The 17408-nt window shown below is 39.1% G+C and overlaps 1 protein-coding gene across 1 annotated transcript in view; it reads left to right on the forward strand.

Annotated features, from left to right (window-relative positions):
• Nucleotides 1-10408: 10408 nt before the first annotated feature.
• The window catches only part of Spta1 (spectrin alpha, erythrocytic 1), a 72619-nt gene continuing 65619 nt past the window's right edge, over nt 10409-17408 (forward strand). The window contains exons 1-5 of the mRNA XM_021155742.2: nt 10409-10604; nt 11979-12215; nt 13432-13557; nt 16322-16462; nt 17190-17336. Coding sequence (XP_021011401.1) covers nt 10584-10604; nt 11979-12215; nt 13432-13557; nt 16322-16462; nt 17190-17336 — 672 coding nt within the window. The 5' untranslated portion in view covers nt 10409-10583. The remainder of the gene's footprint in view (nt 10605-11978; nt 12216-13431; nt 13558-16321; nt 16463-17189; nt 17337-17408) is intronic.

Raw genomic sequence — 17408 nt, forward strand, 5'->3', positions numbered from 1 at the left:
AAGAAGAAGAAGAAGAAGAAGAAGAAGAAGAAGAAGAAGAAGAAGAAGAAGAAGAAGAAGAAGAAGAAGAAGAAGAAGAAGAAGAAGAAGAAGAAAGTCGAGCAGTGGTGGCTCACACCATTAATCCCAGCACTTTGGAGGCAGAAACAGGCGGATTTCTGAGTTCCAGGCCAGCCTGGTCTACAAAGTGAGTTCCAGGACAGCCAGGACTATACAGAGAAACCCTGTCTCCGTCTCAAAAAAAAAAAAGAGAGAAAGAGAGAAGAAATATTTTCTAATACTGTTGCTTTTGAAAGCAGAAGGTACTATAATACCTGGGATATTAGTCAGGTAACTGAGGTTCTACTTGCTCTACTCTGATGGGATTCACGGCATGACTTCCAGAGGCTTATCCAGGCACCCAGGATAGAGACTGCCAGACTCCAACACTTACAGTTCTGGATCTTAAGAACTAGAAACTTGTAGATACAAGCTTCAGTGTTCAGAAATTTACAACTCTGTGCAATTCAAGTCAGAGGCTGTCTGCACTAGTCCTTGACTGGCAATGAACTGCACTCACTGAACAATGACCCATAGCTCATTAGCAGTTAGTGATGGCCAGTGAAATAGATTTCAAATATTATAGGTCAAAACCCTCAGCTATTGGGCTAGCATTACAGTTTTTAGGTCTTGAGTGTCAAGACCTGGGTTGACATATCTCTGAACATTCTGGAACTCTTCCAGGGACCAACACCTTTACTCTCTCATCTTCAGCACTTTATGGCTTTTTATCTCTCACACTCTTTGCTTTTTCCTCTGCTCCTGTCTTCAGCCATTTTTGTCTCCATGGTCTCTGCTTCCTAATACTTCTCCTCCCACTTGCTTGCTGGAGCTCTTCCAATGCCTTATTTCTGTTACTGTAACTAATTATCAGCTGCTCTTATTGCTGCCTCCTCTTTGTGTTACCAGCTTAGCATGCTCTACCAATTACATAGATCACACCAAAGCAGGGAAAAGGCCTTCTACTGAGTTGAACTTCACCACACCAACACAAGGCGGTGCTCTCTGACTGACTCAACAAAAGAACCAGAAGTCCTGGTTGTATAGAAAACTGTATTTATATCAATTAACAAGGCTTCTATTTTCACTAGTCATAGCTCCTGCATAGGGACAAATCATAGCCTTTTAAACAGTCCTACACATTTCACCAATCACTGGCTTCCTACTGAGTTGCTGGGGAGGTATTTTCCTTAAGTGATAATTGCTTCAGAGTCACCTGGGTTTTCAGAGATTTCTCTTTATTTCAGTTCTTCTGTTTAGGATCTATGCATTAGTTATAGTTTAGAGAGAGAGAGAGAGAGAGATCATGACTCGAGCAAGGTCTTCTAAAACAGGTTGTGGCTATCGTATTCACTGCATCTGGAGTGTAGCTCCTCAAGCTAGCTGTCCATGAAATATTCAAAGCAGTGAGATTGTTATAATGACACCTGTACAGGCAACAAGGAAATATCTCAGTTAACTATTTTCTGCTTGCTTAAAGTAGTCAGGCATATAAAAATTCTAAAAATTGTCAATCAAAGGTTCCTTCCATTCAGCCTAGCCTCCAGGATTTAGTTTTATAAAATGTCTGGCATGGAATTCCTACCATTAATGTTAGCATTCTCACTGTTATGTAACTGTACTTAACTGCTAATAAAATACACGTAAGAATGGTTGTGCCCTCTAAATTCTCGTAAGGATGTCCCAGAGAAGCAGTTGCACTAGCCTGGGATGTCTGGGGCTCACAACCAAACAGTATTAATTATATTCTAATATGTCACAGCAATAATTCTACTGCTGTGACAAAATACCATGACTAAAACAATTTCTAGATGAGAGAGTTTGTAGTTTATAGTTCCAAAGGGTTAGAGTCCATGATGAAGAAGCAGAGGCAGTAGTTGCCAGGCATGGCAGCTGGAGCAGTAGCAGGGAATTCATATCTTAAACCACACACATGAAGCAGAGAAAAAGAAAGCAAAATGGCATGAGTCTTTAAATTCTCAAAGCCTGCTTCCAATGACATACTTTCTCCAGTGAGACCACGTCTCCTAAACTTCCCATATAGCAGTACCAACTAGGGATTAAAGACTAGGGAAGACATTTCATTTAAAGCATCACAAACACCAAAAAAGGAAACCAAATCTTGGCACTAGATATTTTATTTGTTGGCCTGTGGTATCTAGCAGGGCCTTTGTCACCAACCCCCCATAATGGATTACCTTTATTTAAAGTACATGTGTACCTATGTATTTTATGAAGCTTCTATAGTGATGTTTCCAAATGACTCAGACAATTAAGTGTTGTTTTTCCTCCTTATCCTTCTCATACCTTGCCATTTCCTACCCCAATTTAACCCTTCCTGCTTCTCTAATCCCCATTAACTCTTTATGCCACAGCATTCTTTCTCTCCTCACTTGAAAAGTCCTCATTCCTATGGCCCTGTACTAGTTTCCCAACTCCAGCAGAGATGGAACATGGATGTCTTTTTTTTTTTTATTGGCTATTTTATTTATTTACACTTCAAATGTTATCCCCTATCCCATACCCCCTCCCCCTGCTTCTATGAGGGTGCTTCTCACCCACTCACTCATTCCTGTCTACCTGCCCTGGCATTCCTCCACTATAATGGGGCATTGAGCCTTTACAGGACCAAGGGCTTCTCCTTCCATTGATGCATGAAAAGGCCATCCTCTGCTACACATGCTGCTGAGGTCATAGGTTGCTCCATGTGTACTCTTTGGTTGGTGGTTTAGTCCCTGGGAGCTCTAAGAGGATGCATCCCACATATAGACCCCAAACTCAGACACTAATGCAGATGCCAAGAAGTGCTTGCTGACAGAAACCTGATATAGCTGTCTCCTGAGAGGCTCTGCCAGAGCCTGACAAATACAGATGCAAACTCTCTCCACCAACCATTGGACTGAGCACGGTAGGAGTTAGAGAAAGGACTGAAGGAGTTGAAGGGGTTTGCAACCCCATTAGAAAAACAACAATATCAACCAACCAGAACATGGATGTGTTAAGATTCAAAGCTAATGCCTTCAAATGAAGGAAAGCATCCCCTTATTGTGGGTCTGATTAGCTCACTCAGAATGATTGTTTCTATTTACTCCACTTTACTGGCTAGTTTTGTGTCAACTTGACACAGCTGGAGTTATCACAGAGAAAGGAGCTTCGGTTGGGGAAATGCCTCCACGGAGATCCAGCTGTAAGGCATTTTCTCAATTAGTGATCAAGGGGGAAAGACCCCTTGTGGGTGGGATCAACTCTGGGCTGGTAGTCTTGGGTTCTATAAGAGAGCAGGCTGAGCAAGTCAGAGGAAGCAAACCAATAAGGAACATCCCTCCATGGCCTCTATATCAGCTCCTGCTTCCTGACCTGCTTGAGTTCCAGTCCTGACTTCCTTGGTGATGAACAGCAATGTGGAAGTGTAAGCTGAATAAACCCTTTCCTCCCCAATTTGCTTCTTAGTCATGATGTTTATGCAGGAATAGAAACCCTGACTAAGACACTCCACCTTTCATAATTTCCCTTCTCTTTACAGATAGATAATATTACACTGTGTAAAAGCACCACATTTTCATTATCTATTCACCAGTTGACAGAAACTTGAGTTGTATCCATTTCCTGACTATTGTGAATAGTCATCAATCAACATGGATGGGCAGGTATCTCTAGAGTAGCACAGAGTCTGCTTGGGATATAGTCAACCTTGCTCAGATAAGTTTCTATTTACACTGATGGCAGGCAGCAGAGAGACAGCTAAGTGATCGATGTGCTAAACATAAAATAGTGAGTACTCACAGCTAAATGAACCATTTATATTAACTCCCACCCCACCGAGGCTCAAGGAACATAGAATACAAAGAGGTGGAAAGGATGTAAGAGCCAGAGAATGATGAGGGGCACTGGAAAATATGCCTTCTGGGCATGATATGGAATCTATCACACTCATGGATTCACAGTAGCTGTGCTTACTTGTCTAAGAACTACACAAGACCAAGCCAGCCAATATGGCTGTGTAGATTGGTTAGTAATCTCCAGACCCCACCCCATACTAAGGAGGTTTATGGTTGATAGTTTCTGAGGCAAGAACGATCATTCTTTGAGGATGAGGATAGGTTAAACCATTTATTTCTTATAGTTCAAGATGCTAGTGAGTCTAAGATCCAGATAAGAGTTAATCTACTTCTTGGTGAAGGCACTCTTTCAGGATTACAGATACCTACCTTTGTGTATTTCCTCACATAGGAGTTAGAGAAAGAAGCAGGTGTGAAAGAGGGGGTGAGGGGGGGAAGGAGAAGAACCAATGTCTTTTTCTAAGAAAAACTATTCTTTTAAAATTTTTAAATGTTTTTGTATGTATATTGTGTGTGAATGCACGTGTGTGTATCTATGTCTATATGTGCCCCTGTGTGTGTATCACATGAGTGCCAGTTCCTAAAAAAGCCAAAGGAAGACTGTGTCAGATTCCACAGGAATGTAGTTACAAGCAGTTATAAACTGTGTGATGTAGGTGCTGTAAACCAAACCTAGGTCCTTCTCAGGGCTGAGGCCATCCCTCAAGTCCCAGATTTTTATCACATATTCACAGGCTGTACTAGACTGTATATTGTCTATATTAATATAATAGTAATTAGTGTGATTTCAGCTTACATTTTTGGTTAAAGGAGGGGCACAAAATTTGTTTCATAACATGAGGAGTTAATTCATACCTTTGACTTCTCTTATCCATTTTCTGAGCAGATTCACCGTGATAGAAGAAAGAAGGCGAGGATATGCATGATTTCTCAACAACAAAAAAGAGATGTCAGGGATGTATCCTGCTAATTATAGAAGTGTGTTTTTAGCAGAGTTAATTAATTATTCAAGGTGAATCTCTTTAAATGTATGGCTAGGAGAATCTAGTAATTAATGGATTTGGGGGCTTTATGCTTGTCTTGATGAACATTTTCATTTTGACATAATACACAGTACATGGAATGAAAAGTACTCAATGAATTTTGAATAAAAACAAGAAACATAAGGAATAATAAATTGAACCATTAACTACTGATCAAAACTAGATGTCCAAGAACATAATCTTTTTTGCCCACAGCTGAGAAGACAAGCATGCAGTAGATAGTAACGGTTGAATTTGTAGTCACTGGGTGTTTTCCTTGGTAGGACAATGGGCTTTTGCTATTCCCTTGCTCCTTGTATACTGACCATCAGCTCATGGAACATTATGGTATTCTTTGCATCAAATTATGTCTATACTTAGACAGCCTTATGTATTTCTTCATTAGTGACTGCCCCTTCCTGGAGATCCGGTTTACAACACCTACCATGCCCAGAATGACCTAGTCAATGATCAAGAGAGCATCTTTTCTGCTGCTTGCATCTTTCAGATGCACTGCATTTGCTGTCTTAGTATCAGGATACCCTGCTCATCAATATGGCTACAAACAGATTTCTGACTGTATGTAACTCCTAATACTCAGAAAGTGTATTCCAGTTCTATACTCACCTGACTACTCATTATGATTGCCCATTATTCTTTATGATTGCACTATCATTTTATGGTTCAGATCAAGTTCAGAATATCTTCTGTGACATTGATCTCATTGAGAATCTGATGTGTGTGGACATGAATATAAGGACATTGATCAAAGTTTGGACCTTGTACATGCTGTGGAGATCACTGCAACTGCAAAGTTTGTGACTTTGGGTTTTGTTTGTTTGTGTATTAGTCGCGTTTCTCTACAGGAACAGACCTGACAATTGATATACACTATAAAGGGGGTGTATAAGCTTCGCTTCCATGCTGTCAGCTCAATAGAATAGCAAAAGTTGTCTGCACACTTAAGAGGCTAAGAACTTGGTAACCACTTGGTCAACAACATTAAATGTCTCAGCAATCTCTATCTGACACTGAAGACCTAGAGAATTGCCAAAGAGCTGTTCAATCCATACTGGAAATCTTACAAGGCTTAGTTTCTATGTCAACAAAGGCTAGCAGGAACAGCCATTGTTTAGACGCACTCACCAAGAAGGATGCAAGAAAAGCAGGTAAAATCACCCTTATTGTATCTTGGCTGCCACCAGGAGGCACTGCTACTTTGCAAGAGCAACATGTATTTTTTTTTAAATTGGGTATTTATTTCATTTACATTTCCAATGCTATCCCTAAAGTCCTCCACACGCTCCACCACCCACTCCCCTACCCACCCACTCCCACTTCTTGGCCCTGGTGTTCCCCTGTATTAAGGCATATAAAGTTTGCACGACCAATGGGCCTCTCTTTCCACTGATGGCCAACTAGGCCATCTTCTGATTCATATGCAGCTAGAGACATGAGCTCGAGGGGGGGTATTGGTTAGTTCATATTGTTGTTCCACCTATAGGATTGCAGATCCCTTCAACTCCTTGGGGACTTTCTCTAGCTCCTCCATTGGGGGCCCTGTGATCCAACCAATAACTGTGAGCATCCACTTCTGTGTTTGCCAGGCCCCGGCATAATCTCACAAGAGACAGCTATATCTGGGTCCTTTCAGCAAAATCTTGCTAGTGTATGCAATGGTGTCAGCGTTTGGAAGCTGATTATGGGATGGATCCCCGGATATGGCACAAAAGGATGCAACATGTATTCTTTTTTTTTTAATTAGGTATTTTCCTCATTTACATTTCCAATGCTATCCCAAAAGTCCCCCATACCCACCCACCCCNCTCCCCTACCCACCCACTCCCCCTTTTTGGCCCTGGCGTTCCCCTGTACTGGGGCATATAAAGTTTGCAAGTCCAATGGGCCTCTCTTTCCAGTGATGGCCGACTAGGCCATCTTTTGAGACATATGCAGCTAGAGACAAGAGCTCCAGGGTACTGGTTATTTCATAATGCAACATGTATTCTTAATAAATAAACCTTCTCTGGGGAGAGTCTTCCCCTGTACTTACTTCAGGTAATCCTCCTAGTAGACAGATTCACCGAGCTAGTCAAGGAAGTGCCTCTTAGTCAAATCCGAGATGGAATCAAGTTGACAGTCAAACTTGCCTAGCACAGTATGCTTCCCTGCATTAATCCTAAGCATCAACCCAGGTGACAGACACACAGAAAGGCCCCTTTAAACCTCAGCCTCCCACTTTACCCTTTTCTGAATATTGGCTCAGAATCTGGTCCTGAGGTACTGACTCTGCTGGATTTTGCTTTTCCTGAGACACAGCTGTTAGCTTGACGTTTGCAGAGTTTGCTGTATGAACTAAATTATCTACCCTCCAAAAGGAAAAGAAAGAAAGCTATCAAAAAAGCTTATAAAAAGCATGCATGCCATTCTAATGTACTGCTCCAGAGGTCAAATAGGACCAAATGCAGATCACTGCATCTGTAAAAGATATACAATCAGGTTTTCAGTTGTTGTTGTAGCTGAGTTGATTCAGTACATGGACAGTGAGAGTGAAGTGTTTAGCAGCTCATACTCTGGGTGTTAATACTAAATATTTTCAGAGGTTGACTGGCTACAGATGTACAGGAGGTTGTAAGACCTAACACTGTCCAACTGGTTAATTTTGAACTCAGAGGAAGTCCTGCAAGATGCTGTCTCTGCTCTGACATCTACTCTTCTAACACACTGAAACAGAAGCAACCTTGCCTTTCTCTTTTCTCCAATGACCATTGCTTAAACCACTTTGTTCTCTTATGTTACAGTGAATCTGGACTTGTGTGCCTTCTAATTAACAATGTTATTTTAAAGTAGATACCCGTTTCAATTATCTCCATATCCACAATGTCTGAGAGAGCTTTTAATCTACCAAAACATTGAATGATGGTTTACTGAAAGACTAAATGAGTTACTAGAAGACACCTTTATTTCTTGAGGTTGAAGGAGAGCAAAACATCAGAGTATTCTCAATTCTAAAACAGAATAGGGAGAAAAGCAAATGGAAAAATATATTAGTGGATAGAAATTTTAGTCATAACCCGAAGGCACAAGCCAATAACCCAACTCAATGCTACTCTGGGCATATGTTTAAATGTATGGCTAGGACTTTCATTTGTATTCCTTAAACACAGTCGTTAAACTCCAGACTGGGTTGAGTGTCTGAAGGAGGTGGTCTGTAGAGTTGCAGCTCTTGACTGGTTCCTACTCGCGTCTGCTCTGATGAAAAATGACAGTTTTCAATTGAGTGCTTTATGCTTCCCTGAAAGGGACCATGTCACAAACATGCTGTCCTTACAAGGCTTCTGAAGATTGATCTGCCTACTGCTGTCATCCACATTACTATATTGAGAAACAATCATTAGTGGATAAGAGCAGGAGGGAACTTGACATAAATTTCAGTGATTCCTATGATAGAATGGGAAGCATTCTCAGCGGGAAGTGATCTTCTATTGAAGAGTTTCCTTTTACATTCCAATTTTTGAAAAATTTATGACTCAGAATGAAGTGGATGATTTGGCACAGTCAAAATATAATACTGATATCATTCACATCCAACTAAAACTGACAATCCACCCAGCACAAAGTAACTCTACATTTTTAAATTGGGCCAGATGCCAACGTTCAAGTAGGCACATTAGTCATAGCTACTCCCTAGCATGCTTAATAAAATTTAAGTCAATTTCCAACAGCCCTCTTATCTTAAGTGGTAGATTTGAGCATTTGCTCGAAAGAATTTGAGCTTCCAATCCACTGCAACATTCCCTCCACTGTTCTAAGTTGTCTTCTAATCACAAATGTATAGCATACTGTTGAGAGGAAATATGACTTACACATTTTATTACTGCAATGAAAGCATATGTATAAACAGGAAAGAAAAAACAGAAAGAAGGTATAAATATTCAACTAGAGTTAAGGAGTAAGCAACTTTAGAGACCATCAGCTGGTAATGGTAAAAGTAGATATTAAGTACAGAACGACTTTGCTTATGTAGTAATGCCTGCCTATAATTCCAGCAGTTAAAAAGCTAAAGTAGGACAGACAAGAGTTAGAGACCAGCTTGAGCTCTATATGGAAACCCTATGCGCCCCACCCCAACAAAATACCTTTTTCATTTTCTGAACAATGTGTTCTACTATCTTGACTCATGTAGTAGTCAAAAACCAAAGAAAAATTTAAATATGAAGTAGCCCCAGCAAAACAAAGGCAAAATCGTTCAAGACTAGATTGATGATAGAGTTTATTCTGTGGGAAATATTAATTTTGCATTAAATTTATTGTATCTGTCTTTATTGACTCCAAAATAAGTTTACAGTGTAGAAACTGTACATTTTTGTTTCTGAAGCTCTTGGATTCCCTGAGCCCAAGAGCAGGACATCAAATGCCTCACTTTGTCCTGACCTGTGAGCCAGGCTGCTCAGAGCTGATTTGCCTTATGAGTACAGCTCTGCCCAGAGCTGATAAACAAGGCCCAGAAAGACAGCCCTCCAAATCACCCCACCCACGCACAGAAGACTCCTCTTGTAAAAACCATTTATTTCATGATTTCCCTCCTCCTTTTAACCAGTCTTCTCTTAGGCCATCAAAATTTATGGTTCTGGTCTCTACTTTCTGATGCCATCTCATAATAATTACAAAACCCTAAATTCCTTATAATCACACACACACACACACACACACCCCACAGTAGCTTAATTGGCAGGACTGGATGTTGTGGAACAAAATTTTGTCTTCATCATACAAAAGACTTAAGTGTAATGTAAGACTGTTAGAAGGAAACCTGGAGCAAAGCTTCAAGACATAGGTCTTGCCATTGATTTCTGAGACACAGGCACAAAGGCAGAAGCAAATAGGATGACTGGTGGATGGGTTGGCAAAGAGTTATGGAATGTGGAACAGTCAGAAGGTGGACCTGGAGGGGGATAAAATCTGGAGTGGAAAAAAAAAAAGGTTAAATAATTTAAAAAAATAACAAAGAAAGAAAGAAAGAAAGAAAGAAAGAAAGAAAGAAAGAAAGAAAGAAAGAAAGAAGGAAAGAAGGAAAGAAGGAAAGAAGGAAAGAAGGAAGAAAGGAAGGAAGGAAGGAAGGAAGGAAGGAAGGAAGGAAGGAAGGAAGGAAGGAAGGAAGAAGAAAGGAAGAAAGAAAAGAAGGAAGGAAGAAAGGAAAAAAGAAAGAATGTCTCCTCTGATTCCCTCAGTTCTCCAGTGTGGAATCAGAAGAAAGAGAAACCTGGAATTTCTTCCTGATTTTTAAATTCTCTTACCTTATAAGCTCTGTGACTGAGTAAAACACAGCCCAGCACAGGCACTTTGCCTTTCATATGTCACTGGTTTTCCTCCAAACTTTTGCATCTGAAAACTTTGTTTCCTTTCCTTTGTAAAATACCTACTGAGGTCCAGAGAGCCACAGCCCCCAAAACTGCTGAGTCACCTTGTCTGTGGAAGTCAGCAGCTGCCCCAACTGAATATGTCCCCTGGAGATAATGCAGATTGTCTACGCTTGGCGGGACTCTAAAACTCTTTTCCTCTGGGCCTTTGCCACATTCACATTTCTGACATTCCTATTTGAAGTGGACTGGACATTCAAAGAACTATTTTTCTCTCTTAGTTACATTTCATCTTGCAAAGCCTTAGACTGAGCTGAGCAGAGATGGAAACTCCAAAGGAAACTGTGAGTACAGACGAATTCTCATTCCTAATGATGTTAGGAAAGCTTGTCTCCTCTGAACCTTCCATTCCATCCTCAAAGGGTCGTTAAAAATTATACTTATTTGATTTTAACGTAGCAACGAGTTTTGATTTTAATTCTTTTATGAAGGTTTCACTTCTAAAAATAACCTTGAACTTTACAACTATATAATAATAATAATAATAATTAATAATAATAATTTTAATAATTACTTGCTCAAGTCAGATATTCAGAAAACTACTAGGTAATCTGAAACCAAATAATCCCACTAAAAATTGTGTTGTTGTGGAATGACTTAATTTTAGAGTCATCTCAAGAATTACTGTCTATAAAAAAACCTATTTTTAGAAAATAAAGTAACATCAAAATATAAACAGTATTGCATATTTTGGACAGAAGATGTAAGGAGAGCAATGCACTATAGAAATGTCTCTATGGAATTTTTTTCTGAATATTGTTACACAAAAACTGGATTTCTTTATATTAAAGCATAATTTTGTGTTGACTAATAATAAATATTTTATATTCCAAAATTCAATTATTAAAACATTAATGATTTATACTTTGTGACAAGTGAAAAGACAGATTAAATTTAGATTTTCTTTTAAGTAACTTTTTTTTTTAGTAAATCAAATTAGAAGAGTACATAATACATGATCTAGACTTTTAATTAAAAAGGAAAAGTACTCAGGTTTCTGTGTGTGATTCACTAAAGCAATTATAAATCGTCTGACTGTTCCTTAAACTTACAAGATAACCAGCACTTATCAATGTTCTTTAGCCTTTGAAAGGTATAAAATACCATTCCTCCTTTTTTTTTTTTTTATCGTGAATGCTGTGGCACCAAGTTTTTTTTTTTAATTTTTTATTAAATATTTTCTTCATTTACATTTCAAATGCTATCCCACAAGTCCCCTATACACTCTCCCTGCCCTGCTCCCCTACCCACTCACTCCTAATTCTTGGCCCTGGCATTCCCCTGTACTGGGGCATATATATATATATATATATATATATATGACATTCTGTGGCATTGCTTCAGCAGTCCAAATTTCTTCTCTCTATAGAATATTTTGAATGATTAAGAACTATTAATCTAAAAATAGCTATTTATAGTTTAAAATTATACAGGTATATTACAGCACCCAATAACCATATGAATTAATAGGCTTAATAATTTGTGAACATAGATTCAATGTGGATGAAAGCCTTGGGATATGCAAGAGGGATTGCATTCTAAACATGCAACAGCTGCAGGCATTATTTATTTTTCTTTGTATAGTTTTAATTAACATAATGTGTATTTGAGGATATAGAATAATATTTCAAAACGTGAAGAGACTTTTTCACTTATAGGCTGTCGAGAGCAGCGGACCAAAGGTCCTAGAAACAGCAGAAGAAATCCAGCACCGGAGAGAGGAGGTGTTAAACCAGTACCAGAGGTTCAAGGAACGTGTTGCTGAGAGGGGTCAGAAGCTCGAGGAGTCTTACCACTATCAAGTGTTCAGAAGAGATGCAGATGACCTGGAGAAGTGGATCATGGAAAAGCTTGAAATTGCAAAAGATAAGACATATGAACCCACAAATATACAGGTAACTCAGTGCCACAAATGTCTGCAGAACTCACCCTGAGTTCTCGAGAGACTGAAATGGCCTTTTCCTTATGTTAATGTTGAGGGGGTGGATGTAAGCACGCCCTGATTTTGTGTACAAAACAAAGCCAAAATGGTAGAATGGGAACTTTTAAAAATTCAGTTAAGAAAAAGGCTGGCATTATTTCTTCTTTACAACATTAGAAAAGTGAGCTAGAAAAAAAAACTGACAATATATCAGTTGTTGATAATACAGAAACATACTGCATCATATTGAAGTTTCGTTCAGAACTCACATTCTTGTAATTAATACATAGATGTCACAGAAAGATTAGACTATCTAATAGAGATGAAAGTTGTGCCTCTAAATGTCCTATGCCTTCCATTTCTTAACTTTCAGAGTCTTATCTGCAAATAAAACTCTTTGGAGTCATTACTTCATTGTAGCTTATTAGACAAAATAGTGTCTAAAAGTTCAAGAAACTGACATACCTTGTGCCTTCTATATTGTGATATTAACAATTAATTTTTAAAAAATAAACAGTAAAACTTATCAGGCCTTCTAAAGCACTGTCTATTCTCTTCAGCTGGGGATATTTTTTAAGCCTTTCTTAAAATTATTATTTATAGCTGTTGTTAAATTCAAATAAAAGGATGTAGGGCGAGAAATTTGGTGGAAAGTTCTATATCTATTGGCATGTTGCATAGCAAGGTCATAAAGAATGATCTTGATGTTGAGCCGGCAAGAATGGAGCAAGATCTGGGTGATATATTATGTATGTGTCATAGTTCACATAAAACAAGAGCCAGAGCTCTTTATGAACTTTAGAAAAATAATTTCATTTTCCTCATTGTACCTCTTACAAGAGAACTCAGCATTAGCACTTTAAAGGACACTATGTATTACATGGTTTTATTCACAGAGAAGCCCGAGGAGCCTTAAGTGGAATGTTATAGATAGTTTCCCAAAGAAAGCACCAACAGAAAAGACTTCCTTTATGACTTTTGACTCAAGAAGTCACTTTCAGTTGTTTTTCTTGAGTAACGACTTGCTTGTTTCAGGATAGGATTGTTTCTTCTACGGCCAAGGGAAATCCCTGTGTAAATGCAGAAGAGCAGGGAGTCTGCTTAGAATTGGGAGGAAGAACAAAAACAGTTCCTGGTTTCCCCATAAGACTGCATTTTATTATTCATAAACTCTGCTTCCTAATCTGCAGGGGAAATATCAGAAGCACGAATCCTTTGTATCAGAGGTGCAAGCCAAATCAAGGGTGCTTCCCGAGCTGGAGGAAATCAGGGAAGCTCGATTTGCAGAAGATCATTTTGCCCATGAAGCCACCAAGGTAAAGGATGGTAGCATCTCAGTTCCAGTTACTGACTGTGTTATCAGGATTTGCATGGATTATGCCAGGTACACCTCAATGTAGCTGCCTTACAACAAGGGCTGAAAGCTCTTGTTCTCTATTGAAATTGAGGCAGACAAAATGATGGCACACCTTTGTATTTCATGGGTGGAGAAGAACCATGGTATAGAAAGCACTGGGCCGTCCTTATATGTGTCCTTATGTCATGATCAAGCTATCTTCAGCCTATCCCATGTTTCTCAGATGAAATTTTTCTAAAGAATCTTATATTAATTATTAATTCTGACTTCCAAGTGATGTTTATCCATTTCAATCTTCTTTGAAATCTTCCCCTTTGGCAGTGAAGTTTGGGGGTCTGTTTTTTCCCACAATTCTCCCCATTTCTGATAGCATACTTTTCCATACTGTCATTTCTACTTACAAAAAATAGACAAAGAAAAAACACTAAAATCTAACAACTTCAGAAAAATGTCCTTGGATGTCTAGACTTGAAGGTCACAGTTATTTCAACAACCATTTACCACTGTATATCTATTCGTAATGTCACAGCTACTTTCTAATTCTTATTTTCTTCCTGTTATATTAGTAAAAATTTCAGTGTATGTAGGCTTAAATTACAAAAACAATTTATATTACATATCTTACAATTGAGGCTTGTCTTTCTATATACAGCATAAATATTCTAGCACATGTTAATGGTAACAAAATATGATCAGGAAAGAAATAGTTTTAACTAGAAAAATAATAGAATTAGAAAAAAGGTATTAACAAGAAATGCTTAAGTTTTTTCACTTGTTTAATATTGAAAGATTTTTTATATTATAGTGCCATGTGTAAACCCTTAAATTAATTAAATTATTTGAAACTATATATGATGATGTATACCTATAATCCCAAAGTGGAAAGATGGATACACAAGAGTACTAAGTCCAATCTAATCTGAGCTACTGTCTCAGGGTTTTGTTCCTGTGAGGAGACACCATGCTCAAGGCAACTCTTTTAAAGGAAACATTTAATGAGGCCTGGTTTAGAGTTAAGGGATTTAGTCAATCATAATAGCAGGAAGCATGGTAGTGTGAAGGCAGACATGGTCCTGGAAGAGCCAAGAGTTCTATATCTTGATCCACATGTGGCACAAGACTGTATGCCATATTGGGCATAGCTTGAGCACAGTAAACCTCAAAGCCTGCCCCCATGGTGACATACTTCAACAAGACTACAACTATTCTAACAAGGCCACACCTAACAGTGCCACTCCCTATAAGCCAAGCATTCAAACACGTGAATCTACAGGGGACATTCCTATTCAAACCACCACAGCTGCATAGTTAAATGTTGTTTTCTAAACCTTATAATGTAAAACAAAATTGGAATATCTGGGAAGTATTTAAAACAACTATTACCACCAGTGAGGCTATCCTGGATACCATAGAAAAGTTCAGAGAAATGATAGCTAGGTGTTGAAGATGAAAGATTTTTAAAGATTTTTAAAGTGCTAACCAGTTTCACATGACTGGTGAAACATGAAATTCTGGTCTACTCTGGCACTCAATTGCATCTACATGTTGTCAAACTATGCAGCACCAAAATATTCTTAGAGTTTTGATGTGTTTTCCAGTTACTGAGCAAAGTTGTTTGGGGGTATGACATACTTAGAACATCCTCTGCCTATCATCTACCCATCAGGAAGCTTTCTGTTCTTAAAGCTCCGTCAAAATGAATACTCTCCCATGAAAACTTCCCCCAATGTCTTATTTTCTCCCCCTTTGCCATTAAATAACTTGTATTTTTCAATTCTCTAAAATAGCAAGACATTTTAACAAAATTTTCTGTCATGGAAGATTACATTTGGTTTGGCTTAGTAACTATTTTCATAAGTTTTTTTCTCTCAGTAGAAACTTGTTGAGCAGTTAGTACAGGAATGAATGGGAGGACTGATTTTTATTAATTAATTACATAATTTATTTTTCATTCTGCCCACAGTTTCTGCTCTGTCCTCTCCTCCCAGCACCCCCATACCTCCCCACGCCGTCCACTCCTCCTCCCTTTCTCTTCTGAAAGAGGGGGGCCTCTCATGAGTACCAACCAGCCATGGCATGCCATGCTGGTAAGACTAGGCACATGTTCTCCTACTGAAGCTAGAGAAGGCAACCCAGTAGGGTGAAAATGTCCCAAAAGCAGGCAACTGAGTCAGAGACAGCCGCTGCTCCAGCTGTTAGGAGCCCCACATGAAGACCAAACTGAACAACTGTTATATATGTTCAGAGGGTCTAGGTCAGTCCCAACCATGCTCATTGGTTGGCAGTTCAGTCTCTGTGGGACCCTATAGGCTCAGGGTAGTTAATTCTGTAGGTGTTTTGTACATGTTTCTGATTCTATACCTAGTTCATGTTTCTATGTTTCATCAATTGTTTTTAAATTATATTTTTTTATCATTGTATGTATGTATTTTGTGTGTTTTGTGTACACATATGGGTGCATATGTGTGTGTGCATTCATGTGCTTGCGCACGTTCACATGTGCACACGTGTTTGTGTGTGTGTGTGTGTGTGCGTGCGTGTGCGTGTGCATGTGCATGTGCATGTTTATGATCTGTAGTATAGTGTGCTTATAGAGGTCAGAGGGTCCTCTCCTACCACCATAGTTTTAAGGAATCAAACTCTGGTTGTCAGGTTGGGAAAGCAAATGCTTTTGCCCACTGAATTACTTGCTAACCCAACCATTTTGTTTCTCTCCCTTAAAGACCCATCTTAAGCAACTTCGCCTGCTGTGGGATCTGCTCTTGGAGTTGACCCAAGAGAAAAGTGATGTGCTGCTGCGGGCACTGAAGTTCTATCAATACTCTCAGGAGTGTGAAGACATCCTAGAGTGGGTCAAAGAGAAGGTACAGGCACACATACTTATGGGTATTCTGATGACTCTGTCCCAAGCAGGCCTTAGAAACTCTCTACAACCTACTCAGGTAGTCTTGAGTAGTTGAGAAATCTGTTCCTTGACATTCTTTGGGGAAAAGATGAATTTTGCAAAGACTTGAGAGTACTCTGAAGAGTGTTGTAGAGAATAAGGCTAAATCTATGGCTGTGGTCATGGTAAAGAAAAGACTAACACCACACTTTAATTATGATCTAGGCTCAATTCCCTTCACTTCCCATGCTGTTTGTCTTTAAACTCTGGGTCTTGTCTGAAATAACTTCCAACTCTTGTTTCTCAGTACATACAGCTAAGACTTTTTAAATTTTCTCTAAATCAAGAATAGTTCCACAGTCAGGGCTGATGTCATATACACACAAGAGCTCAGTGCAATACTTTTAAGAAATGCTTGATTCAAAAGGAGGCAGACAGAGTACTAGGAATTGATCTTCATCTTCTAAAACATAGAAGGAACATCCAGAGGCTCTCCCAGCAAGCCCCCCCATTTCACCAAAGAATTATCCCAAAAGACATTGGTTCCCAGACCAAGATGCCATCCCAAAACACACTCCTGCTTCTTGCTTTTCTCTCAAAGGGTCCCCTGAGTTATCCTGAGATTATAATGAGATCATGGGGATTTTGACTTGCAAAAATTAATATTTTTTTTACTGGTGATTCTGTGAACCTGCCCACCATTACAGGAAGCTATAGTGACATTAGTGGAGTTGGGCGATGACTGGGAGCGAACTGAGGTCCTGCATAAGAAGTTTGAAGAATTCCAGGAAGAACTGACCGCTCGGAAGGGAAAAGTGGACAGAGTGAACCAATATGCTAATGAATGTGCCCAGGTGAGGGGGACACAAAGGATCTCTCTCTCTCTCTCTCTCTCTCTCTCTCTCTCTCTCTCTCTCTCTCTCTCT

The sequence above is a fragment of the Mus caroli genome, chromosome 1, assembly GCF_900094665.2.
Source record: "Mus caroli chromosome 1, CAROLI_EIJ_v1.1, whole genome shotgun sequence".
Classification (NCBI taxonomy): domain Eukaryota; kingdom Metazoa; phylum Chordata; class Mammalia; order Rodentia; family Muridae; genus Mus; species Mus caroli.